Raw genomic sequence first — 27,080 nt, forward strand, 5'->3', positions numbered from 1 at the left:
CTTAGATATTCAAATGGAATTTAGTATTTCTTGAATATCTCAGTGAAAAGAGGGTGGGGTGGGGGGAGAGTGCTACAACATATCAAAAGTAGAAAATCATTTTAGAATTGTTGGGAAAATTGGCATTTCTTGAACACTATTGTTAAAAATTGGGTTTCCTTTCTTGAAGCTTAGTCTATAGAACCTTTAACACTTATAAATGAGTTAGAATTTCCATATAAATGAAAAACTTCATTACAGTCTTTTTTACATTCTTAAAACCTTAGGTGAAATGCCATTGTACAAAGAACCCTAGGTGAGAATACTTTGTTGTCAGCTACAAACCATAAAAGCTGAGGTACTAGATCAAACAACCTATGACCAGGTTCTAGCCTGGGCCTGGGCTAATCTTAGATTTCAGGCTAGAGATGAGTATAGGATCACAGGAAGTGGCAAGGGTTAATTTGATTCCTCACTTGTCTTTTTGCCCCTTTGTTTCCAACAACAATAATAAGGGAGTAACACTACAGATGATCCCATTTCACTTCTGATGAAAATTGATTTGGCACTAGCACCTATCATACTGCTATCAGGAACTGTTGTAAGTTAAAAATGTTTATGCAATATTGGCAATGGGGAATCAGTGTCAAGTTCAGCTAAATAACACTTTATTGTTATAAAACAAAAAGTGGACTTCATCAGTGCGATAAAAAAAAGGGCAAAATTAGGTTTCTGACTTAACCTATCATCTGAAGTGAACTTCAGGTGGCAAAAAGCAATAAGAAAAGTACTACATAAACTGTAAGTTACTTTAAGGGAGAGGGGTCTTAAGCCAAATAACCTGTTGTTAAACTAAAGTCTCTTAATGGCAAATCCTGACTCAGATATTTAGCTCCTACAATGTTCTCTGTTTTGATCCCCACACATCTCCTCCCCTACTCCCCAAACCAAAGCATTACCTAACTCAGAAAGACTTTTGGCTGTTTTTAATGTCATACCGAGCTGCCCTTTAGGGAATATAGTTCATGATAACCAGATACACCCTTTTTATTCATTTTCTGACAATTAAAAAAAAAACTAAAAAGATTCATGAATTCAGTGTTGAACTGATGGAGGATAAAAACTTCTAGCATTAAAGGCGGTGATGTGCAAGACAAAGGAACCTCATGCATTAAATTCAATAAAAGCAATAACAGGCAAAGAAAATGTTCACGAGATCTGAGGTCCTTCACTTTTTTTCATATCCTTCTATCAAGCAGTTTACAACTTAGCCTTTGCTGGACAATCAAATCAAATGCCCTTTACAAATTCAGCAATTTTATGCAACAATGTTAAAATAACTCATTAAGATCTAAAATTACTATAATTTAATGTTAAAAATAAAAATAGTTATAAACTAAGTGATTTGAGAAAAAAGAACTGATTTACAACAATGTCAGTTGGACACTGATTTAAACATTAGAAATGTAAAAATAACATTATAATGCAGAACAACCCTTCTAAACATTTAAGAAAATGCAATATAATAGATTATAAATTATGTGCAGAGACAGAGACCTATAGAGATTTCTAGCATATACATCCATTTTCAAATATTAGCAAAGAGTAAACATAACTTAAGATAATCCCAATTTCTATTTCCACTCTTGAAATGAGCACAATGAAATTTCCAGTGTGATCCAGGTCACTTTTTCCAAAGATAAGCAAAAAATGATAAAAATTTACAATAGCAAGCACTAATATTACCAGATTTCTGACTAAGTTAGTCTTTAAGTATTAGAAAAGCCTTGCCACATCTTGTGGTTCATTAATAGTGGTTCCTTGTTTCTTCTGGTATTAATAAATAGCAAAGCACCAGGCATCTCAAGATATTAACAGAGTATCCAGATGGCAGTTTCATTGTATACCCCAAATAAAGATATAGAGGAAAACATACTTTGGGACTTTGAGAATTGTAAAACTCAATAATACTTTACCTCAGTGTTTCTGAGCACTGAATGCATAATCTGTACCTTGTGACAAAAGGATTGAAACTTAACTTTGTTACTCTGGCACTGAAAAGAAAACAGGCCTTGGAGAAAGGATAGGATTATAAATTTCTAGTTGAGACAATTCAAGAACTCAGATATTCAGCAAGCCAAAAAAAAAAATTACAATTTTTAAAATGTGTAAAGAGGCTATATAGGTAAAAGCTCCCTAAAATTATCTGTCATCTGAAATCTTCAAGCTCTGTGAATATGTTACATGCAGTGGAAGGTATCTGCAGTGCTGGGAACAGAGCAGAAACCCCTATTTAGTCAAAAAAGAAGTTACGTGTCCAAGAATTCGTACAGCCTCAAGTCTTATTTTGAAACTTGTCCCTTGGAAAGGTTAATGGATGACTTCATTTTTAGAGCCAATGTATCAAAGAGAACCAGGTATATGAGAATAAAAAACAAAAACCCATCTTTTAAAATTTCTCAAGACAAGTTTATTTTTTCCTCCTTCTATCCCAGTCTCCTGCATTTGACTAAGTTTTGTAAAATACTGAAATCCTTAATACTGGCTTTAAAATAAATATAACTTCCTCCACTGCCACACTGTATCTTATGTACTACCTTAAACAAACTTGAACTGAGAAGTAGAAATTCTAAAGTACAGAAGATAATGGTTTAGAAAAACCATTCGAAACAAAATTGTAACTGACAGCTCTCCTTTAAAGGAACATTCTGCGTGCTCAAAAAATTGGTTCTCTGGTTGAATGTTACTCAAATCTAAATTTTCTCTGTTTTCTTTTTTTTTTTTTTTATGTTTCTTGAAGGTACATTTGCTAAAACACTAACTGAGCCCATTAAGGAAATCCTGATCAGGATACATGTAATGAGCTCCTGATTTGTCATTGCCAGGCTGAAGACCAGCCAGAATGTTTCCCAGGAGAGGAAACCTAAAAATGTTGATTTCTTTAAAAACCAATTTCCTTTATAGAATTTGTTGGGAGTGGGGCATGGGGGCTAGTCGTGGTGTCAGTACCACTGACATACTGAACATGCAGCAGGAACACGATACCCAACAGATCTCAATACCCAATGGCTGCATTAATGTCTGATTTTCTCTTTGTTCAGCTTTAACTGGAGGATACATTTTACCCTTGGAACCCCAAGGTAATACCCACATCCATATTTTTAAGGCTTTTACTTCCTTCTGGGATTGATAAACAACGACAATTCTTTTCTCTCTTTCTGATGTCCAGCAAAGCAGAACAGTTCGTGTGGCAAAACACCACATTTCCAGGGTGGGGTTGTCTCACTGTCCAGACACGGATATGAGGGGAAACCTTTCTCACTCATTCAAGCAGATTCTTCAGCTCTAGAAGTAAGTACTGATGATAGATCTCAGGGCAGAGTGATACTTTCCACCATACAGAACTGTGTAATTACCAGGTTTCAGAATCTCATATGGAATATTCACGGTGCTCCCTTAACAGCCCTAGGGGATCATGGTCTTGTCTGGCAGGGTCATATTTGTTCTCCAAGTGATACAACACACCCATCACAACACAGAATGTTGGTAAATGAGAGAAGAGAGAAACACAGCTACTTTGCACCTCTCACAAATGAGATCCCTGGTTGTTAATTAACCAAAGGTGGCTTGGGATTATTTCTGAAGATTAAAATTAAGGGTGTACTCTATTATTGCAGAAAATGCAGTTGTTTGGTACACAGTTCCTCAATAGGCCTAGAGCAGCACTGCCCTTGTCCTAAGTTTCTTTTTCATTCTCTGGAGCAGAGCAGGGCAGGAAAAAGTGGGAACTTCTCTCGGAACCTCCCCCCTTCCCCCCCTGCAAGGATGATGTGTGTGTGTATGTGTGTGTGTGTGTGTGTGTGTGTGTGTGTTTGTGTTACTGCTCACCAGGACCCTCTGTAACATCTGAGGTCATCTTTTCTGTCTTTTTGGATTTCCTTTGCATTTGCTCTTGTTCCTTCTTCCTAAGCTTTTCTCTTTGTTTCTCCATTTTCTCTTGAGCCTTCCGAGCTTTCTCTAAAGACAGCTTCATTTCCTTGAGTTTTTTTTTGACAACTGCTCGGTCCTGGGAGGATGTGATTCCAAGAGCCTAAAGAGACACATATATACAAACTGAACGTGAAAAACCAATGTCCCTTTTGCTTATAAGAAGGTTGACATCACACTGTGTTCAAACTCAGAAACTAATTTAAACATAGGTAGAAGGGGTAAGAACTGAGGAAGAGCTGATTACACTTGCTAAAAGTCTACATGGGAAGTGGGTGCTTTATTTGTCTTTTTGTTCTTTGAAATCCTTAGCATAGTATACCCTAAACCTCATTTAATAAATTCTTTTCAATTAGGCAATTAATGAGCAAATGAATGGAAAAAGGGCACAATACTGCTTCTCCAACATTTGGGCTGTAGACATTTACAGACAAAAGATTTGCTACACTTGTCAATATTTCCAAGGGGTATGAGTGGGTACCTGCTGCCACAGAAGACTAAGATGGCCAGAAGAACTGAAATGGCTTCTTTTCTGCCAATGTATTCATTTACAGGGAGTACCTAAAATGTCCTTGAGGCCAGAATGTTTATGTCAGCAAGACTAGCCATTCTCTCCCTGCAGTCAGACCTATAAAGGAAGCTTTATTACAATGAGGAGGTTGCTAGATGAGCTTGGAATGTAAAATAAGGGAGGCTGGTTACATACTTTAAATGTTTCATGACCTTAAGAATCAAGTCGGATGCATCCATCTTCCCAACAGGGACAGCCTTGTCAATGGGGACCTTCATATTCTCAGGCTATTGATTGATCTCTAACCTTTTCACGACTCTCAGGAGATACTCACTTGCCTGTCAGCCCAGCAGGGGTTGAGGAAGGAGGAGGTTGGCTCTAAGTAACTTTTGCCCTTTTTCTACATGGGTGGGTGCCACCTCAGCCTTTCAAGAGAGATGGACTTGATGAGTGGAGATGAGAGTGTGAAGGAAGGGATGGGAAGAAAGTTCTGGGGAGACTTCTGGGGTGGTGAGCAGGGAAGTATAGGGGTAGAAGAGAAATGAATAAAGAAAGGAGAATTCATGGACCTGGGTCTTAACTCTGATGTGATGTAAAGGTTCACACTGGCCATTATTAAAACTAATACTACATGTAAAATAAGTGGACTTAATCCTGGACCTTGTGTTGCTAGGTGGAAGCAATGGGTCCCTGGCTTACCCAATCAGCAGCCTCCTATCTGATTTAGAACCTCTGATGGGATTTCCAAAACTTCATTTATTACTCAAAAACAATTCAACTTTCTGTTGACTGCTGGTGAGAATTCTCTCTCAGATATGCAGAATGCTCTTATTTAATGAAAACATTTTAGGTGCTCACACAGACATATAGTTCTTTACCTTAAGTTTATTGCCATCCAACTGCAGGAGTTGCTCTCCAGTGATGTTTTGGGCACTGAATTCAGACACATACTTCTCCAGACTTAGGCTCATTAACCAGTGAGAAACCTGCTGCACACTCCATTCATGAACGGCCCGATTCTGACACTGACTGTGTTTGGGAGACTGTCCATCATCAAGGATCTGAGATAGGAATGTTACGCAGTGATGTTAAAGGACCAAAATGCTATGGCTCAGCATGGCATGTTAGGCTAAAAAAGGAATTCCTTGCCTACTAGAGCCACCTTTCTTTTTTTGGCATGGGCAGGCACTGGAAATCAAACCTGGGTCTCTGGCATGACAGGCAAGAATTCTGCCACTAAGCTACCACTGCACCACCCATAATTACATAGAATATATATATATTTTTTTTTGCATGGGCAGGCTCTGGGAATCGAACCCAGATCTCCAGCATGGCAGGTGAGGATTCTGCCACTGAGCCACAGTTGCACCACCAGAGCCACCTTTATTTTTAAATCACAAAATAATAAGCTAAAAGTTCTTTATGTGTGTGTGTGTATACACGTATATACATACAAACTCATAGCTAAAATAAGTAAATTTGTTTTTAGGTATTTGAAAGTAAGAAATTCCCCCAAATAAAGCATCATTAATGTAGGAAATGTAACATTGAGGATATGCTCTGATGTTGCAAGCTTTCACATTAAAATACTTTGGAAAGATTATCAGATATAGAAAACAAATATTTATTAAATCTTCTCTGTATGCAATGCAACACTCTGAATTTGTCCTCCAATAAGACATTAGGGCTATTTATACATTTATAAAATATTGAGGTGTCTTCCACTTGGAAAGGAGAGCATTACACCCCCAAGCATTCTTAGGGGGAATTTCACATCCATTATTTCATTTGAGCAGCAAAGCAAACCTATGAGAAAGGTAGGGCAGGAAATATTCATAACTACTTTTGATAGATGAGGAAACTAAGGTTCAGAAAGTGTACAAGATCTGTCCAAGATTATGCAAAGTGGTAGGGCTCGACATTTAGTATTTATATTCCAAAGCGCAGGCTCTGTGCACAGCAGAATACTGCTTTTCATAGTGTAAAGGGGCAGTTTGGTTCCTACTGCTAAGCTGAGAGGAGATAAAGGCAATGGCAAGTCTTGGAGGAGAGACAGGAGTCATCTCCTTGACCTACGAAGTGGATATAGAAAAGGAGATGAGGTAGACCAAGATGAAGGCAACGGAGATGAAACAGAATGGACTGTGTCAAGGTAATGGTGATGGGAGCCAAGTTGAGAACTCTGGAGATGGAATCTGCAGAACCCCTTGACTCAATAAAGTGTTTTAAACTAAGATATAGACAAGGGCAGGGAGTGAAGCTATTTAACACAAGAAAATTCTCTACCACAGAGGAAAGTTTCCTTGTATTGTTTGTTTTTTATATTCTCTACAAAGAAAGAAATGGAGAGAAACAGCATCCCATAAGCCACCACACACAGCCCACTGATAGCTCACCTCGTCATCTATCATATCCAGGCTCTGAGTGAGGGAGCAACAAAAGAATCAAAAAGAAAAGTGTTACAGAAATAGAAGGCATAGCATATCCAGTACAAATTTTTAATAAAACTAAACTTGCACCAAGCCTGAAGAATACGGGCAGAAATGTTTAAGAGGAAAAAAAACAGTTTTCCCAAACAAAAATCATGTTATAAATAATAAATAAGATTATTTAGAGTGGAAATATATACCTTTAATGTTTATAGTATTTTTACATCCCCCTCCCCCGCCCCCAGCCCCACCAAAAATACAGTTTCTTTCTTCTACTTATCTCTTGGGGCACTAAGTCAACCACAAATGAAATTTTTGCCTCTCCTGTACACATTTTTCTGCTGATAATTCTTGGCAATGCTATTTTTGAGCCCAACTATTTTTAAATAAGTGGTTCTCAACCTGTTTTCCCTGTTAGGAAAGTTACAGACACCCACTCAGTTGGCCATCTCCCAGCCCTTATAGACCCTCCCCCCTTTTTCTATTGAGTGCAGATGTTTCCATCTGTTTTCATTCAGAAGGCCCGACCTTAACAGGGTGGGAACTCCCAGTTTCAAGGCCCTCTCCCCCAGAGGTGGATAAATAATCAACACTCAAACAGCAGAGGGTTTCTCCTCTCCAACAGGAAGTGGGGTGTGTGGAGCTGCCATCTACCAACCTTGATCAGAGCAGTTGGCCTCTCTGGGAGACTAACCAGATAGGCTCTCTTTCCCTGCTCTTTTGGACCTTTTGTGCTGTATAAGTAATAAAGCAGATATTTGCTGAAAGTTTCTGCCTGCACCTATATTTCCACACTGTACTGTGTAGCAACTCGTTCAACACCCTCTTCTATGGGAACTGTGCCTTATACTGCAGTGATTCTCAATTAGGGGGCAACACCCTGTTAAGAGGGACTCTTAGAACCTTGGAGTAGTGGTGATGGTGGGGTAGGTGAAGAGAGAAAGGGAATGGATAATTTTTAAATACCCAAGTGGTTTCTGGGTTGTTCCCCATCTTTGCTCTCTAGTGCTCAGTTTCCTCCCTGCCATATCTCGGTGTAGATTCATGCCATATAAATCAGAGAAAGGCTGTGGAGGAGGGGTGTGTGTGTGTGTGTTTGTGTGTGTATGTGTGTAAAGGAGTTTCCTGGAGAGCTTAAAGAGACTTGGAAACAACACCTTGCTTTCATGTTGAGAGAAAGGAAGGGAAATCATGATGATTTCATACTAAATATAAAATCATGTTCCTGATGATTTATATGCAAAATCTATCCTAAAAATATTTTCCAAGTGATAGTTCATGCGTAAAATGTATGATTTAAGAAAGCAGCACTCTCAGAGATGCATGAAATACCTCATCTGATGATAGTGCTAAGGACTGAGAAAGCCCTGGTATTTTGGGTTCTGCTCCTAGGCCACTCAGGTCTGCTGAACTGGTACTGCTGGGACTGAAGTCATCATTGAAGGTAAAATTCTGTGAAAATAAATAAAGCTTGGTGTTAAGCAAGCATAATGAGTAAACCAGACAAAAGTGTGCTTGCAAATTCTGAAAAAGGTTCTTTTTAAGCAATATTATAAGGAATTCATGTTTGGTTTGGTGGTGACCTTCAATCAAACAGTGGTTGAGAATAATGCCTCTTTCATGGCCAAAAGGGAATTCTGGGCACTTTCCAGCTGATAAAAGGAGAGATGTTTGAGATAAATGATTCTTCAATCTCTCTCCAAGGGTACAGAATTCATTGTCCTCTGCAACTGTTCAGAGGACTAATATTAACACACCTATCTCCTTTGGCCCTAATTATGATGAGTAACAGTATAAGTAAAAATACAAGATGGTGTGGAGAGGCTGAGTTATTAGGAACAGATGGCAATCCGTATTAGAAAGGTAGCTATAGTACCCCCTGGGAAAGATCGCTGGTTGTTGGCTGTGATAAATACTGTGAGAAATGGCAGATCCTCTCCTGGATGTATCCTTCAAAATGACGAATTCTGGGGTGGGGGGGGGGGAGGTCACAGTATGATAATACACCAGTTGTTACATGCTAAAATATAACTTTCCTACAGTTTCTGCCAAGTACCAAAAAGGCTGCAGAACAGATACATGCTTCCAAACAATCACAGGGAGCAGGAAGGGTACTAAATAAAACTTCCTCAGAATGTCATTAAAAATGTTCAGTGACTACTGAAACTAAATACATGAACAATTGAATAGTTAGCTACACCTGGGAAATCATTTAAAACCAAATCCAATATGCAAGATAATGGTAGAATTATTCAAATAGCATTTAGATGTCTCAGATCCGATACTGAAAATATTTCAAAGCAAAGTGGTCTACTGTTGTTGTCAAAATTAATTTTGCTAATAATTCTAGAATGGTTGGCTTCCCAGGAACTCCAAGCACTTGACTAACACCATCTTGTTTCGTATTCCATTTCCTTCCTTAGGAACTGGACCTTCAGTTTTCAATTAGGTTCCCTTGTATTGAGTTTATTTGGTTGTCAAGAATACTATATCAAACAAACAAACTCCAAGGTTTGCTAAACCTCAGAAAGGGAGCCTGAATCAGAGCACACAGAGCTGGGCAGGTAGTACATTTAAGCAGAAGGGCATTTAACACAGAGCATTACCATTTGACATTGTCCACAGAGACACAACCCCAAAACCAAGTCAGAACCATTTAAACTGTTGACCTCAAGAAAAGCAAGTCAAGCGATATTTATCACACATTTCTGTTTGAGAAAGAAAGGTAAACACAGATAAAGAAATCGAAAAACATGTGAGAGTTAGCTATCTTACGTGTTTCAATAAAAGGTTAGATAAGATTTGCAGTGTCATGCTGGAAATAATCTTCATGCGTTTGAAAACAAGTAACATCCATGCATATAATTCCTAATTCTGCTAGAGATAAAGAACTCTGGTGATAGAACTACAACAGTTATTCAGCTAACTGGGTGATATTAAAAGAAGAAATAAGTAAGGTGCTACGTCAAGCACAGGTTTGTTTTAAAGAGTTTCATTTAGAGCTACTGAACACATATTCAGTCCCAAATTTATTTGCTTTCCAGTGAATCTTGAAGAGCACAGTGAAATAGTTTTGTAATGTATTTTAAAGTGGAATATGTGGTAAACAAATCTATCATATTGTTCCATGATTCAAATGTATCTTTCCCAGCATGACTTAACTGTCAAACTGAGATTAAATAGCATTATGTGAAAAGACAGGCAAATCAAAGAGTAACGTGTAATCTAGAATGGAGCAGTATTAAAGAAGGTGATGATTAAATGAGGGTTTCTTTTCTCTCACACAACAAATACCATGCATTGTTTATTGCAGTGTTATCACATTGAAACGTTTCTCAGATCCAGAGTATACACATAGGTTGAGAATGCCTTCCAAAGACTGAAGAGGAGGAGAGGTTTGGGTTTTTCTTGTTTGCTTTTTTAATCCATGTGTTTTCTACCTTGGACCCCTTTTTATCTGAAATTAGAGTCTCAGGAGAAGGCTGAAGGGGACTTGTAGGTGCAGGCAGGTTCCTGAAGGAATAGGATCCTTTTCTGTTTTCATTAAACCATGAGAAAGGCATGCAAGGCAAGAGAAGGGAAGTCTGAGCTGTGGAGGATGGTTTGGGTTTCCGGTTTTCCAGCTTGCCTCTGAAGACCCTGTTTTATGAAAAGAACGGGTGTGTTAGACAATGAAAGGCAGCTATTAAGACTGAATGAATTCTGAAAGGACTCTGAATAGCCTGAAGTAACAGTTTGAGAAATTGTTCTACACAACAGAGTAAAAAGTATGCATTTTAACTAGAATATCAATCCTAAATACCTATCTTTTTTGCATCTATGTGGATTCTAAAATAATGACCAACATTTTCAAAGTGCTATTTGATATAGCAAATTTTTAGTAAAAATAAAAAATTTAGTAAATAACATTAATCAATGTCATGTGGCTGTGTTAAAATCAGGAAGGGGCTCGGTATTTTAAGAATTGATATTAGGTTAGTCAGTACAGCATTCAATTGATCCGGGTGACTTCTCAGGGCCTCAAATATCTAGTGACATTAGCTCATAACCAGCTTTCTTTTCCATTCGCCTTTGAACTCATGTTCCCAAGGGTCTGAGACTTTAGAGAAAGATATATTTAAATGATGTGGATATTTCAGGACTCATAATTCTTTAGATAGAATACCTATTCTATTGGGTTTCATTTTAATCTTAGTGCATTTACATATGCATACCTCAAGTCCTAATATCCTAGTTGGAGGTGCAGGGTCTATCACCTCCTGAGTATATGGCTCTCGCCTTTCTCTCAGCATTAATTTTCTCATGTGCAAACTGCGGATGATTTCACATATCTCATATGCTGTTATTAAGAATTAAATATAATATATGTGAAGTACTTTGAAAACTGTGAAAATATAAAGGTTTATGTTTATTGTTTAGTATTTATTCAGAGGCATTTGAGGAACACAGTCTGAGAACAGATTTTTTTCTTTAAGGCAGGTACTTTCATATTTGTATTTATCTTGTAGTTAAGAAAAAAGTAATTATCAGGAGCCAGTTAGGAATGGGCACTGTTTTATGTGCATTTTGGAACAAAGTCCAAATGATATTTGATGGAATGCGCATTATTTGATAGCTATTGCTGTCATAACAACAAAGATTTCTTTTCAACTAAAACTGCCTGAACAGAACTCCATTGCTAAGCAATTTCTGTCCCATATGTACAATGAATTTCAGCCTTCTCACATCTCATTTCAAATATAATACAGCATTTTGAAATATTATATATTTCAAATTTATATAACGGTGTAACACCTTGCTCATAGTAAATTCTTGCTCATTCCCAAAGATTATTGTGAGACTCACATGGGATAATACATCAATGAAGGATTGCCTGAACTGTAAATCCATACAGTTCATTCATTCTTCATGATGTTACAAAAAGTCATCCTTGGAAAAGACTGTTAGCAAAATATGTATGGAGAAAATTTTGTTTTACATCCCTCCTGTGCTGGTTTGAAAGGAAGTATGCCCCCTAAGAAAAGCCATGTTTTAATATAAATCCCATTTCTTAAAGGTAGAATAATCCCTATTCAATACTGTATATTTGAAACTGTAATGAGATCATCTCCCTGGTTGATGTGATTTAGTTAAGAATGGTTGTTAAACTGGATTATGGGATGACATATCTCCACCCATTTGAGTGGGTTTTGATTAGTTTCTGAAGTCCTATAAAAGAGGAAACATTTTGGAGAATGAGAGATTCAGAGAGATTCAGAGAGAGCAACACTACAAAGCAGAGAGTCCACCAGCCAGCGACCTTTGGAGATGAAGAAGGAAGACACCTCCTGGGGAACTTCATGAAATAGGAAGCCAGGAGAGAAAGCTAGCAGATGATGCCGTGTTCACCATGTGCCCTTCCAGCTGAGAGAGAAGCCCTGACTGTGTTCGCCATGTGCCTTCTCACTTGAGAGAGAAACCCTGAACTTCATCGGCCTTCTTGAACCAAGGTATCTTTCCCTAGATGCCTTTGATTGGATATTTCTTTAGACTTGTTTTAATTGGGACATTTTCTCAGCCTTAGAACTGTAAACTAGCAACTCATTAAATTCCCCTTTTTAAAAGCCATTCCGTTTCTGGTATATTGCATTCTGGCAGCTAGCAAACTAGAACACCTCCTGTGAGAATTGTTTTGAAATATTAATAATGATAATAATAACATTTTATATTCTTAGAACTTACAACATGCTTAAATGTGACTCTTGTAATCCTTCCCAAAACCCCATGAGGTATGTATATGCCTCCATTTTACAGATGATGAAACTGAGGCATAGAGATATTAAGTAATTTGTCCCAGACAACAAGTGGCAGTGCTAGGATTTGAACCAAGCAGTTCCACTCTACAGACTGGCTCTCACTGGGGGCCACTGTTACACTTACTATGAAGATATTTTTGAAGGTGTATTTTAAGTACCAACATTATTTACTTTTCGATTTATTTTCTCCCTGTCCAATTTACTTTTTCAAAAAAAAATTATAAGTTGTACTATAGGAACTTTCATATATAAACAAATTATTTTTGGAAAAAAGAGGAATGGAGATAAATAAAAGAACAAATGAATGTACATTGACTTAAGGACTAACTGAATAATAAATCAGAAATCCAAAGAGGGTTTTTGTTTTCATAATCACACAGATAAACACAGTCCAATAGAAATATACCGTGAACCACATGTGCAAATTTAAATTTTTTAGTAGTTACAGTAAAGGCTACAAAAAAGAAGTGAAATAACTTTAAAAATATATTTTATTCAACCCCAAATATCTGAAATATTATCATTTCAACGTGTAATCAATATCACACAATTATATTGAGATTCTTTTCTTTTTCATTCTAAGTCTTCGAAATTTAGCATTCATTTTCTCCTATAGCACATCTCAATATAGACAAGCAACACTTCAAGAGCTCAATAGCCACATCTGACTAGGGGCCTTGGTACTGTACTATGCACATACAGACGAGTGAGAAGATAGAGACCATGCAGTCTTAGTCTAACCTTCTTATTTTAGGAAACCAAAGTCCAAGGAATTCTTAGACTAAACTATGCCAAAGCCATGACTAATACCTTGTATTCCAGCTCAGCATTCTTTCTACTACTCATACTTTTATGGAAAATAATGAAGTGAAAATTCACTTCCACAAAGGAGAGACATCTCGCCTCACAGCATTTTGCTTTACACCACCCATCAGTGTCCTCGAAGCACATATCTACCTACAGGGCTTTCCATTCGGTGACTAAACCAGGAGCTCTTCCTACATAGCTCCAAAATACATGCTCTACTGACATAGGTGGCTACTTGCTTATTCTAGAAATTAGGATAGTCTTTTATTTTATTATTTGGTGTGTAATTTAAGGGATGAACAAGCTTTGGAAATTAAATGTTTACTGCATTTGTCACTGCTACCCTGCCTGTCTAAATTGGAATGTAAACTCTTTACTCTTTGAAGAACAAACTGAAACCAAGACCAAACTTAACAAATGTCTTGGCTCTTTAAAGTTGAATAGCCTCAGGCAATAAATGACTGAATGACCTCATCAGATTTTAACAACCTAGTAAGAATTGGATGAAAAGCCTAAGAGGTAAGATAACGAACTCAAACATGAATCATAACCTTCCTATTTCCAGGAAATCTTCCTGGGGTAAGGAATTATTTTGTGTTCTTCTCCACAATTGCAGCATGACCTTGGAGATGGGGTACTTATGACCTACCTGCCTTCAGGGACTCTGTGAAACCAGCTCAACTGCATTAAGCCCCTACTGGGCAGTAATCTGTTCTTACTGGAATATGCTTTACAATGTGCTGGCCCCATTATCAGTCTAATAGGAGAAAAGAAGTTATCATTAGATTTGATTAGTGTTAACCAATTACTCTGATAACTCAAAAAATGATTTTAGAAAAATGTTCCTATTTTTCCCTTGTTCTACTACTATTTCAATGTCATGAATTCGTTCAGTCTTGCCAAAATCCTATTTCAATTATGAAATAACTATAAATTTCTTATTCTAATCAAAAACTAATTTACAGCATTGATATATGGGAAATGCTGCACTTTGTGAATACTGAAACAGAGGGACTCCAGACTTAATATTTAAAATATATAAAGCTGTCTAGGTAACTAGCCAGAAGCCCAGCTGCTAGTTCAAAAGTTGGCACAAGATGTGGTAAAGTTTTGTGCTCATGTCAGCCCACACTGACACCTATGATTTTGCCTATAATAAGGTGAGAACTCACCATCAGAATTGAGACTTGTTTGATTTTCACCTAGAATTTATAGGAGGAGGTGATTATGACAACTGAAATTCAGTCAAACATTTCTCACCTGTGATTAACAAGCCTTTTAGAACAGATCTTCTAAGGGGTAAGTAGAAGATATTCTTGACTTCCTCAGAAACCCAGGTACCAAAAAAAGTACAGTACCATGTCAGAAGCATCCAAATTTCTCTTCCATTGTACATTATTGCATCTCCCTCTTCCTTAAAATGGCTGTTTTCTTTTTTTCTGAGCATATTTGATAGTTGTGTATTCTAAATTTTAAGGTGCAAAGTAGACAGTTGTATAATTTTTACTCCCAAGCCACACAAATTTAAAAGGCCTTTGACTTGCATATGATCTCTAATTTGCCATTATTTCTTCTGAGACTATTTACTGTCCTCAATATCAAAAGAGTTTTCTACCCCTTTTCCATTGTACAACAGACTAATAAAAATAATTTGGGAATTCTCTCTTCTTGCCTCCTAACCCCTTCTCCTGCAATCCTAGGGTTGAAGATACAATTTCCTCATCAAGAGGTATGATAGCAAAGAGAAAAAGGAGAAAAGGAAACAGCATGGGGCAACCTATAAACTGGATAACTGTGTCCCAAATAATTTTATCATCTTCTTTCCTTAACATTTTGTCTGCTTCTTATTTTACGATATAGAGATGAATCCCAAACTTCATACAGAAATTTAAAGGTCATTGGATGCATAAATAACTAGAGGTGACATGCTGTGTTGGAAAGAGATCTAGTCAGAAGGCAAAAGTCAGTGCTTTCTAAATTAATTGCCTGCTGCATAGCCCTGGACAAATCAATTAAATTCTGGTGGTTAAGTTCTTCAACAATAAAGAACTTCATCTTCCCAATATTATTGTAAGGATCAAATGAAGTGACACACACACACATGCTTTGTAACTAGCAAATAATGATAATAATAACAAATTATCTTTATTATTATTTTTAAATATTTCCTTTATGTCAGGTACCATTTTAAATCTTTTATATGAAAACTCATTTAATACTCATAGTGATATGAGGGATATACTATTATTGTCTTCATTTTATATATGAGAAAAAAGAGGCACAGTAGGTTAAATAACTAGTCCAAAATTAATAAAGGCAGTAAACTGGAGAGTTTATAATCCAAACTGAGCAGCTGAATTCCAGAGCCTACGCTTTACTATCTCCCTAACAGATTTAAGTTTAAAAATTATGTAACCTCAGAATAAAATTGAGAAAATTTGACAACATGCTGTACAAATTTCACTTCTCTAGGAAAGTCTTTAATGTACAGCAACCATCATCATAGTGCTTGCAAAATCAATTAAATGGCCAAGACCAGCAACAGACAGTGGTCATTCTTATATACATGTGGAAAGGACAGCTTGTAAGCCAACACAGTACTTAGACGCAAAATGAGCCTTTTAGATTTAACAAAAAGATAAGGCACAAAGCATTATTTAAAGCCAGGTAAAAATTCTGAAATATGTCTAAAGTATCACATAGATATGGCATACTTAGGTAAGTATTTATTGAAGCTATTAAATGTGACCACAATTCTGTAGTTAAGGACCAATGGATATGCTCAAGGCCCAATGTGGGCTATAAGGAGAAGGGAGTTTTCCAATTTTTCTTTCAACTTTAAGTATATCACTTCAGCTCAAAGGTACTAACCATAGATTTTGATTAACATGGAAGGGGTCCACATAGTTTAGGTATAAAAATAAGTGTGTACTATTAATCACCCATCCATACCTGCTACCTGGAGAAAACCTATTGGCTTCTTTATCTTTTTCTTTCCATTTCTTTTCCTTGCTGGAATTTTTTCGCAAAGGTGTCCTATAATGACAGCATACAGTCAGAAAGGGGAAGTTGAAATTTTGTCTGTTAATTGTTCTTTTAAAGAGGGCTTGCTTTTTATATCATAAAGTGCTTACCCCAGATCCACAAACTTCTGCTTAATTTTTCCTCCTTGTACCACCAATAAACTGGATGATCTTAGTGATTTGGGACCTGTGGCACCATCTAGGGTACATACATATGTGAAAAGACCAATTACTACTTTTTCTTTGTCATGAACAAAAAAATCAGTGCATCTCTGAATCTAAGGGGTTTGTGTAAGTTCCTAACTGTAAAAGAAAATAATGGGTGCCTTTATATAAGATGCAGGAAACATAGCTATGTTGAAGAACACTCATTAAGCCAGCAGATGTCCTGTTGGACAGAGGTTTTTATTTGCTACAAAAAGTTTTTGCTTCAAACATACCAGAATGAACAAAATAAGCAAGAATAAATGCTATGAAATCATCTCTTGTATTCAAAGCAGGGACCAAAATGGCTTTCTTTCTGTTCCTTCTCTGGCTCTCTCTGCTTTGAATGCTTGGGCTCTGTCCTCCATGCCTTTCTCGTCTCTGGGTTTTGATGCCTCTGACAGGAACCCAGCCCACTTTCCCCACATCTTCAAAGTCCAGAATATCACTCCTGAAAGTCTGAGAGATTTAGGAAGAAAATGAGAATAGAAGCTTTTCCTTCCAGACTACTTTGATTAATGGCATGTGGCCAGCCTGGGACAGAAGAGGGCAGAACATGGAGAGACTTCTTAAGCAGGTGCTCAGCTAAAAAACATTTGTATCTAGTGAAAGGCCCCTCTCAGAAGTTTGGCTGGCTTCCCATCATATAGAAGATGACAAAATCTCCTCAAGTGTTTGGAGTAGACTGATCTTTGCCTCTTTAAGTTATGCTGGCACCCTAAAGAGTAAGCAGCTGCTGAGGGGTGGGGACACTTGAAGAGATGCCAAAAACCAGTTAGAAGGGAGACTGTGCAAACAGAGTTCAACATCAAAATAGGAACTAGATTCCACTAGTGGCACTTATTAAATCTCATTCAAGGTAGATAGCTCCTAAGGCCATAACTGAACTATTAAGCAAAGGACACTGCTAGTTTTTTGTTATAGCATATCCAATCACCTGAGATGATCAACAACATTGATGCTTTAAATTTAATGGGCATTTTTGTGTATTTTGTGTGTAAAATGACGCCGCCCTAATAATTTGTTGTCATCTACCTGCCTCTTTCTTTTCGAAATTTTAAAAAATTGCAGGAACTTTCTGGAAAACAAAATGGTCCTAAGAAAGTGTTCAATTAATCCTGCAGATTAACTTTGCCTTTGATTTTGTTTATTTTAGGAGAAAGTTTTAAGTACAAATACACAAACATCCTTAAAAGATACAAAATGCTCACACTGTTCTCCTTTAGGAGTCTAGAGCCAAAGCTCTAAAGAAACATAGGACACTGAAAAAGACTCCAGAAGCAATAGGATTTTCATATTTTTAGTTAATGATGCTCAGATTACAATATCAATTTTTTGACATATGCATAGTAAAATCCAAGAGTCAGAAATATGGTCATGTCAAAATCTACTTCTAGTCTCAAACATTTATTATGTATATTTGCATCATTACTCTTCGGGTGACTGAATTAAATAGCCACAGATGTAACACATACACACAAAAAAATCCACAAACATGGCATAAATACCTTACAAGGTGATTTTACCAATGGGCATTTAAAGAAAAAGCAGGATTGTGATTTTCTTAATAGAAGCTGAAGAAAAAAGATTGATTCCAGATCAGTCCTAATGCAACTCTTAATGGCCAGGACTGCATAAAGTTAAAAAGGGTCTGTCTAATTATTTCCTGAATAAAAGACAGCTGGGAGAACTTTTAACAAATGGTAGTTAAGAGGACCACTGAGATGATGTACCTGGACTCACTCCGTAACCTATTAGCATTATAGTTATTTGGAAATCTTGAGACTAAAAACCTGATTTGCAAACCACAGAGCCTGTTGCATGGAAACTTCACATCATTATCTCACACAATTACTGAAGTGTGTTCTAAGGAAGACCTAAATGAATGCTTCCTTTGGGAAGCCTTTGGGCTGAAGAGATAAGATTAAGTAATAACTTATTCCCCATTTAAAATTCCCCATTTAAAATCCATCAAATACATTTTTAATGCATATCAGAACTCCTCATTAGCATAAAATCTTTCCAATTCTACACCGTTATTAACAAATAGAATTCTGGGTCACCAGATTGGTTGCTTCAGCTTTAAGCCTGGGCAATCTGGTTTTCATTTTCATAGATAATTAATAATCTCCTGTTCATTAAATCTTAAAGCCTTTCCTTAGACTTCATTCTCCTAAATTTCATTGCAATAGACTCTCAACTACCTCTTTTTTTTTTTAAACATGGGCAGGAACCAGGAACCGAACCCAGGTCTTCAGCATGGCAGGCAAGAACTCTGCCACTGAGCCACCACAGCCTGCCCTCAATAAATATTTTTGAAGGCATGCTGTATGTCAGCCAATGTGCTATAGCCACACATAAACTTGGAGTAATAATCTCTAGTAATGGTGAGTAGAAAGCTGAGAGTGATTAATATACTCTACTTAATTGTAACACATAAAGGCCATTGCTATGTAGGTCTAAAGACCAAAATGTATTAGGCTGCCCAAAGAGCAGACATAAGGAAAATATTTTCATGCCTTCTACTGCCAAAAAATCTGTTTTACAAACCTCTAGAAATAATAATTTTTACTTTTTCTAATTTTAACTGAAATGCAATTAGATATTTATTATTTATCAATTTATAATGGGTCTCTTTCTATCTCAAAACACAATGATAGTTTGTGAATATAGTCTTAAGGCGACTTAGAAAACACCCAACACCAATTAAAGTAACCAGAGTATTATCTTGGGGATTGTAATCAAATGTAGCTGCAATTTAATTATCTACGTAGTAACTTCATTGACCGAAAGTAATGGTATGTTACTTAAAAAAACTAGTTAAGTGGCAGTCAATGACTAAGACATTTTCAGAGGGTATTTAGCAATGTTAAGTGGAAGGAAATATAATTCTAGATCAGGAGTTGGCAAACTTTTTCAGTAAATGGCCAGATAGTAAAAATTTTAGGCTTGTGGGTCATATGGTCTGTTAAAACTACTCAGCTCTGCATTGTGGCATGAAAGTGGACAGAATATAACTAAATGTGAGTAGCTGTGTTCCATTAAGACTTTATTTACATAAACAAGTCAGAGGGTGGATTTGACTCAATGATCCCTGTATTAAAAGACCTGAATTCTTTTGAATTCAAAGAAGAAACTTAATGAGCATCTATTACATGCCATACTCTTGTTAGGGACTAGGAATAATAAAGATTCATAAGATGCATGAGAAAATCTTGATTCAAACTTGACAACTAGTACATTTATCATATACAAGGTGACAGAGGCAGAAACAACAGTGTGAAAAGTTCTGTGAGATTAGAGCGAGGAGACTAATTCACTCTGTCTGGAAACGGGGTGGATGTGGCTAAGACTTCATGAAAGGAACTGAGGTTTAAGCTGGTCCCTGAAGAAGAATCAGGATTTTCCTGGAGTGGAGTCTTAGGTGAGAGTATGAACATGCGGTCCAGTTTGTATCTGTGAATGTGTTTCAATTCCATGCCATCTCCTTTATGAACCAATGAATCATAAGAACCACACCTACAAATATACATAAAGGGAAATCAGGTTAACCCTACTTAATTGATGCTGAGTCCAGGTTTGAATGGTGGATTAGTCTCATATAGCAAGTAACTCATGGATTTTATAGAATGTGACACAGCAAATTGGATTTTGAGAACAACAAAACAATATTCCATCTTATTATCGATGCTATATCAGCCTCTGCAATGTTATATCAAAGGTAGTATGGAATTTCTCTAAAGTTCCAAGGCTCCTAGGTCCTTTTCTTAGGAACTGGGAAGGGGAATTCTTTGAGGGACATGAGGGAGGTGTGGTAATGATAACACTGAAAGAAAGACGGCAATTCATTAGTAAGTTCAGTCTAATAAGGCTGTTCTATATATACATATCCAGGTAACTTTAATTTTATGCTCAATGGACAACTTTCTGATTTATGAACCTTCCAACCAGGAGAGAAAGAAGAGAACAAATGAATTACGATTAGATGTCAGCTGTATCTTCCAAAAATAAATCAGGAAATTAGTATTTCGATTTAAAAATCAGTGTTTTCTGAGTTCAAACTGCATGATCAGGCAATCTGTGCTTGATTAAGTATGGGTGAATTATTGAATTTCTGCGATTAGAAATCCGAGGACCAGATCCTTGACCCCTAAAGGCACTATCTGGCAATAAAGACTCTCTCTGAGAGTCTGGTTGGCTGACGGATCTTCCTCTTTGACAGTTTTCAAGGTGGAAGAGAACTTTAGATCTGAAGGCAATAAAGTATAGGGCCTTCCCATGTACTATTGGTCATGGTCATGGGATGTCAGGGAGGCAAGGCAAACAAACAAATTAAAAAAACAAACATACAGCAAAGAGAGGGTTGAGAAAGAGAAAAGCAGACAGACATTCTACAGACTCTAGTCTGAAACCCCTTTAGAGGAGGATGGAATCCTGTTTATCACTGTATATTCAGCCTTTAAAAAGCACAATGCCTATATGGAGAAGGGGCTCAATAATTATTTAATGAATACATGAACAAATTAATTAATATCAAATAAATATGGAAGATATAGAAAACTCTTCAAGGCTGGAAACTTTCACTAAGGGAAGGAAAGAATATAAGGCTTCAGTGACTATTTTCACCTGGTCATGGTTAGCATTTAACAACAGTCACTATACTGGTAACTGACTACTTAAAAAATTAATACTTCATAAAAGAACTTGTTACTGCTCTGTCACCCAAAAGCATGATCAATCCAGAAAAACTGAAAATAGGAAAGCCTGATACTTGGTCTCTGGAAAAGAAACAATCCCCTACCCCCATCCTCTCATCTCTTGGTTCTTCTTTCTATCTCAGGGAAAGTAATCCCAAAAGGCAGTAAGAAACAAAGAAGGTACTGGGGGAGAGGATGGAATTCTTTCATGCTACTGCTACATTACTGTTAAAGAACTGCAAAACACAATTCATATCCATGAACTACTCCTCCCCTGAGAGGAAACATTTGCTGACTTCAAAGAATCATAAATAAATTAGAAGAAAATGGTAGAGAGAAATAAATCCACATAAGACTCAGCCATTTTTAGAAATCTCTAGGACAGAATTTTAATGTTTGAGTGATCCACTCTCTGACTGTAATGTATTTTTTTCCCCTTTACTCCATCATGTCTGATAGACTCAAACAGTGGACCACAAAGTAATAAGTTATAGCCCCAAAGTATATGTTTCTGCTCTTTTACCTTCTATGGACCAATCAGTCTACAAAATATTTTTTGAATGGATTAAGATAGATGGATCATCACAGATATATTTCCATAGAAGTGCTCATTTCATTTAACTAGTGAGAGTTTGTGAAGGCTTTAATTCTTTAGAAATCAGGTCATAATCACAGGGCAAATCCTTCACCAGTGAACGACTATTTCTGATGAACTAGCAAGTCTAACATATATTCTCTCACCTACACTGGTATTTTGTACTCCCTAAATATTTATTTTTTACTTCATAATGGCTTCTAGAACATCTGTGGTTTAATCTCTAGAAGATAATTTCAGCAATTGACAAGCTTAGGAATGGAAATCAACAGGAAAATATCAGTAAGAAAGCTATTTTGCTTACTAAGAGTTACAAAATAATTTGAACATTTACAGTGAATTGTATTTCCATGTTCACAATGTACCTGTGAATAATTAGAATTTCGGATCTGGCACAGATAAATGACATGGATTTTTCAACCCTGTAGTGATGCACATTCATCATACCTGCAATGTACAAGTGTGTTCCACATCATAGCTGACACTGGTTGCCAGAATTCTTTAAGTTTTGGCAATCTGATGTATATGTTTATGTGCATTTCAAATGTGCAAAACAGTAGAACCAAATCTCTTCTTATATTAAAGAAGCAGATCAGCTCTGATAAGGGAAGATTGAATCTATTCTTTTTACATCTCTTCATTCTTTGCCTTTTTTAAACAAGAATTTATTACTTCTATAAATTGCAACAAACAATTAAAGAGACAAAAGTCTATTGACACTGCTATGACATTTCTGGTATTGTTCCTAGGAGTCTATTTTAAAATTTGACTAAACTCTCTTCATAACTTTTATTAGAGTTTTTTCCGTCATCTTCTTTGTAACCTAAATTTCTTTTGTGAAAATTTCTTCTGGCTAAAACCAATTAAATTGATTAACACCTACCCCATTTTGATCTTTATATTCCTTTTCTTTTTCCTATATGACTATGTTAGTGATTACTGAAACTATGTGTGCTTCTTTGAAACTGTTTGTACCCCAGAGAAGCCATGTCCTTTAATCTGTATCCAATATTGTTGGGTGGTATCTTTTTTATTAAGTTTTTTCCATGGAGCTGTGACCTACCCAATTGTTGAGTGGGACCTCTTGATTAGGTGATTTCCATGGAGATATGTCTTCAGCCATTCAAGGTGGGGTTACTTACTAGAACCCTTTAAGAAGCAACCATTTTGGAAAAAGTTTCAGCACCCACACAGCCTTTGGAGATGCAGAAAGAAAACACCCCTGGGGAAGCTGTTTGAAGAAGCCAGCAGAGAAAGCTAGCACACATCTCTATGTGCTATCACAATTGAGAGAGAAACCCTGAACATCACTGGCACTTTCTGTGGTTCTTTGGAGTTAAGGTAGCTTTCTATGGATGCCTTAGTTTGGATATTTCTATGCCCTTAGAACTGTAAACTTGCAACTTAATAAACTTCCTTTTTAAAAACCATTCCATTTCTGGTATTGTATTCTGGCAGACTTAACAAATGAAAACACTGTGAAATATCTAGAAGACCTTCTGAAGAATTTTCTTCAACAGTAAACTTGTGGAAAGCTGAAGAGATAAAAATACTAACCAGATAGGAAACCTATAAAGTACAGGGACCAAGGAGAGGTGGTTGGTTTCTCCTATCCAATAACATAAAAGGAAAGCTATGTTAATTATTAGTAATGTGAGAAGAAAAGGATTTACTGCTATGAGGAAAAACCATTTTTTATATTGCACAAATTGAGTTGTTAGGGAAGTTAGTCAAAGCGAAAGCAAAAACAACAAAAAAAATCAACAATACCTTTTTCTTGTAATATTTCCTTGGTGGTAGCCTGATGGTGGCAAGGAGATTCTTCCATATTGTGATCAGATTTCAAAGGAGAGGAGAGTAGTGTATCTCCCCAAATAGAGGAGAAAGCCCCCCTTTCTGGGTGCAGTGGTCCTTCTTGAAATTCAGCTACGTGGTCAGATGAGAAAAGTGCACTGCTAGCCACTGGGGTGAGAGCTGGTGCACCAGAATCTGATTCTGGAGAAGAAGGTCTCAAACCCTTGGGTAGAAGTGATTTGGGAATATGCAAGTGGTTATAAAAACTGTTTGAAGGCTGTTGGTATAAGAGATTATAAAGGAAATTATGCCACTGCAAATCAGTTCCATGTAAAATTCACTTCGAAATAACACTGACCTTTTTTAGTGAAACCCCTGAAAACCAATATTTGCTTGTTGGTTTAAAGATGAGAATGCATGGTTCACAACAATTCACCATATAACTATAGTAGCTAAAACAGACACTTAAATGTAGAAATAATTAATTGTACATTCATTATTTCTCACTACGTAAAAGCAGCAGCTAAATATTAAAAACACTATCATGATATAGGACAATATGCATAATACTCTTGATTAGTTCATTGAATGAGCAAGAAAACAATTTGAACTACAACATTCCAAGTTGAATGATTAAGACTTCAGGAGACAAAGAAGTGAACTTTTCCAGATATTTCCAACTAGGGTATAGAATCTGGTTACAGAAAAACCACAGTCTTCAATAAGCTGTAGGAACAGTGACAGCCCAATCTTATAAATCAGAAAATGGTCAAGGGTGCTCACCTTTCGCTCTAGACTGTCCTCCCCATCTGTTGAACTGACACTGTCATAAAGTCTTGTTCGAGAGGGCCTCTGGCGTTTATTCTTCACAGAAAGCTGGGCTCGAGTTTTCAGTGCTTTTGAATCCAGACGCTCTGTCTCTGGAACTGCTTCATTCAAGTCTAAGAAAAAAAAAAATTGAAAACAATCAGTGAGAGAAATCTTTGGAGAAGATTAACAGAGACCACAGGCGCTGATAACAAAATCTCAAGGTTATCAATAACACCAGGCAAAAACCAAGTGACAACTATGACAGCTTGTCTGATATACCATAGGTAACAAAGGAATCAGTGGGATTTTGGAGAAAATGTACACAATCTGAAAGAAGAAACCAATACTGAAGATAACAAATGCAAAAAAAAAAAAAAAATTTAACAGGCAAGAAATACAAAAGCATCAAACCTTCTTATCACATAATTTTAAAAAAGCACTGACTTGCATTTGTTTATTTCTGTGTATGCATGTTTAAGTGTTTGATGAACAAAATACAAGGGGAAAGTGTATACAAGTTGTGAGGTCTTAAAAACCCAGGACAAAATCTTAGAGAAGTTAGGTTGCAAGGTCAAGTGTAGGCAACAGAAAATTACCATCAGCATAAATACTAGTGCATTTGTGTTAATTTTTTCTAAAGCAAGATTTACTAATAGCCTATAAATACTATACTATTTTGGTCTTAATATATATATTTTCAAACTAAGAGTTTCTAAAAATCTATCTTGTTCTACTTTGAATCCTCTAGAAAAACCATGAAGAATTTATTCAACAGCTGAAGAACTAAAAATACTAAACAAGGTCAGGCTACCAAAACAAATAAACAAAAACAAATTGTGAAACAATCACAAGTACTTAATTTACTAGTAATATGGATGGGGTATGATAAGCATTTTCTTTTCTTATCAACTTCTAAATTTATATTTCAAGTTATTTCTATGTGGCTGGCTATCTCATTTCTTTTTCTGTTTACCACCTCTCCTTACCTGAAACTACCCTGAACTTTCGGAATAAACTAAGTTGTTAAATAAAAGACTAAAAGAGAAAAAGAAAGTAAAATGGAACACGAGGAAAATGAACTAGAAAACCTAACGGGAAAGACCCCAATGTAGTCCTCTTTAGTCTAGTTCTTGCCATGTTCAATCTTGCAACCCAGATTCTATATTAGGACCCAAAAGTTGTCTGGAAATGGTGAATGCTACTACCTCTTACATCAGCATATGTAATGACTCCTTAGAAACAAATTAATTTGATTATTAATCCTATTTTATCTTTTCAGGGTGGGGTTCACTAAATCAAATTATAATGTACAAAAATGAACAATTAGGTGCCTCTAGATTTAAATCAGATATAAAGTAAGTAACTACGTCACAGAAAATATGTACTCATTTATAGGGAATAGAACAATTTCCTACAATCTCATTATCTCAAGTAATTCTTTTGCACAATATTATTCTGAAGATATATATACTCTGAATGTTACACTGTAAAATATAAACAAGGAAACCCTTCATGTTTTTTCATCTCTTGCCTATGAAACTTAGCCTTTGACATATTGTTCTATGGTTCTGAAAAAAAAAAAAACATGTTTTCCTCCAGGAGATGTATCTATTGAATGTCAGTATTTGCAGAAAGTTCTATTTACTTCTATAATTGAAAGTAGAATGAATATTCAGAAACATTAGAAAATTGGGGTATATATAAAAGACAATTAAATATTTTCTTAGTACAGTCTTTGCTTTTTACATGTCAGTGGAGAAAAATAATCCCTTTGATTACTAATTTTCTGCTTCCAATAAAAATCTAAATTTGCAGCTGCCTGCTAAGAGATCATCATTTGTGGTAATTGGTAGAAAGTCAACTTTATAAACTGTTTATTTACACATAAAACATTGGAAATACCGCATAGATGAAAGAAATAATATAATTAGAAGTACTGCAGTACATGCAAGTTTTATATTTTATCTACCTCATATTTGTATTGCATGCTCCAGATACAAAGCACCATTTCATTTGTTCTTTATAAACAACCCCATGAGACAGACAAATTAAGTATGCTTTTTCTTTCCTGAAGCTCAGAGAGCTTGAATAACAGCTCACCCTTTCTACAAAATTAATTGGTGGACTGACTTGAATATTCTAGTCTTTTGACTCCTAGCTTACCACCCCTTCCACTCCAATTTTAGCTGGTGTTGCCATTAGAGTTCAGTGTTTTAGGTTACAAAATCACATATAGATGTGACTAGTCTAGGAAATTTACTTCTCCAACAGGCTAAATATGAAATATCATCATTAATCTCACATATGTGCATTAGAGAAAGGGTAAAAAAAGAATGTCATGTTGAAAACCATAGCACAAATTATTCTCACAGGTGATTTCTTGTTTTGTGGTGTAACAGCAGCTTTGGCTACTCAATGACAAATAACCCAAGGAAAAAGCTCATGTCAC

The 27,080-nt window shown here is 36.3% G+C and overlaps 1 protein-coding gene across 12 annotated transcripts in view; it reads right to left on the reverse strand.

The window, feature by feature from the left end:
* Positions 1-1,198: 1,198 nt before the first annotated feature.
* Positions 1,199-27,080, reverse strand: part of PPP1R9A (protein phosphatase 1 regulatory subunit 9A) — a 434,558-nt gene continuing 408,676 nt past the window's right edge. For 3 of the 12 annotated variants that reach the window (XM_077123485.1, XM_077123518.1, XM_077123494.1), the window contains 10 exons: positions 24,605-24,762; positions 23,798-24,098; positions 16,643-16,730; positions 16,461-16,544; positions 14,158-14,265; positions 10,347-10,545; positions 8,239-8,358; positions 6,874-6,897; positions 5,356-5,538; positions 1,199-4,069 (listed from right to left, as the gene is read on the reverse strand). In XM_077123485.1, coding sequence (XP_076979600.1) covers positions 3,857-4,069; positions 5,356-5,538; positions 6,874-6,897; positions 8,239-8,358; positions 10,347-10,545; positions 14,158-14,265; positions 16,461-16,544; positions 16,643-16,730; positions 23,798-24,098; positions 24,605-24,762 — 1,478 coding nt within the window. In that variant the 3' untranslated portion in view covers positions 1,199-3,856. The remainder of the gene's footprint in view (positions 4,070-5,355; positions 5,539-6,873; positions 6,898-8,238; positions 8,359-10,346; positions 10,546-14,157; positions 14,266-16,460; positions 16,545-16,642; positions 16,731-23,797; positions 24,099-24,604; positions 24,763-27,080) is intronic. The other 9 variants (XM_077123522.1, XM_077123533.1, XM_077123562.1 and 6 more) reach the window with 7 other exon arrangements.

The sequence above is a fragment of the Tamandua tetradactyla genome, chromosome 1 (assembly GCF_023851605.1).
Source record: "Tamandua tetradactyla isolate mTamTet1 chromosome 1, mTamTet1.pri, whole genome shotgun sequence".
NCBI classification, from domain to species: Eukaryota; Metazoa; Chordata; class Mammalia; order Pilosa; family Myrmecophagidae; genus Tamandua; species Tamandua tetradactyla.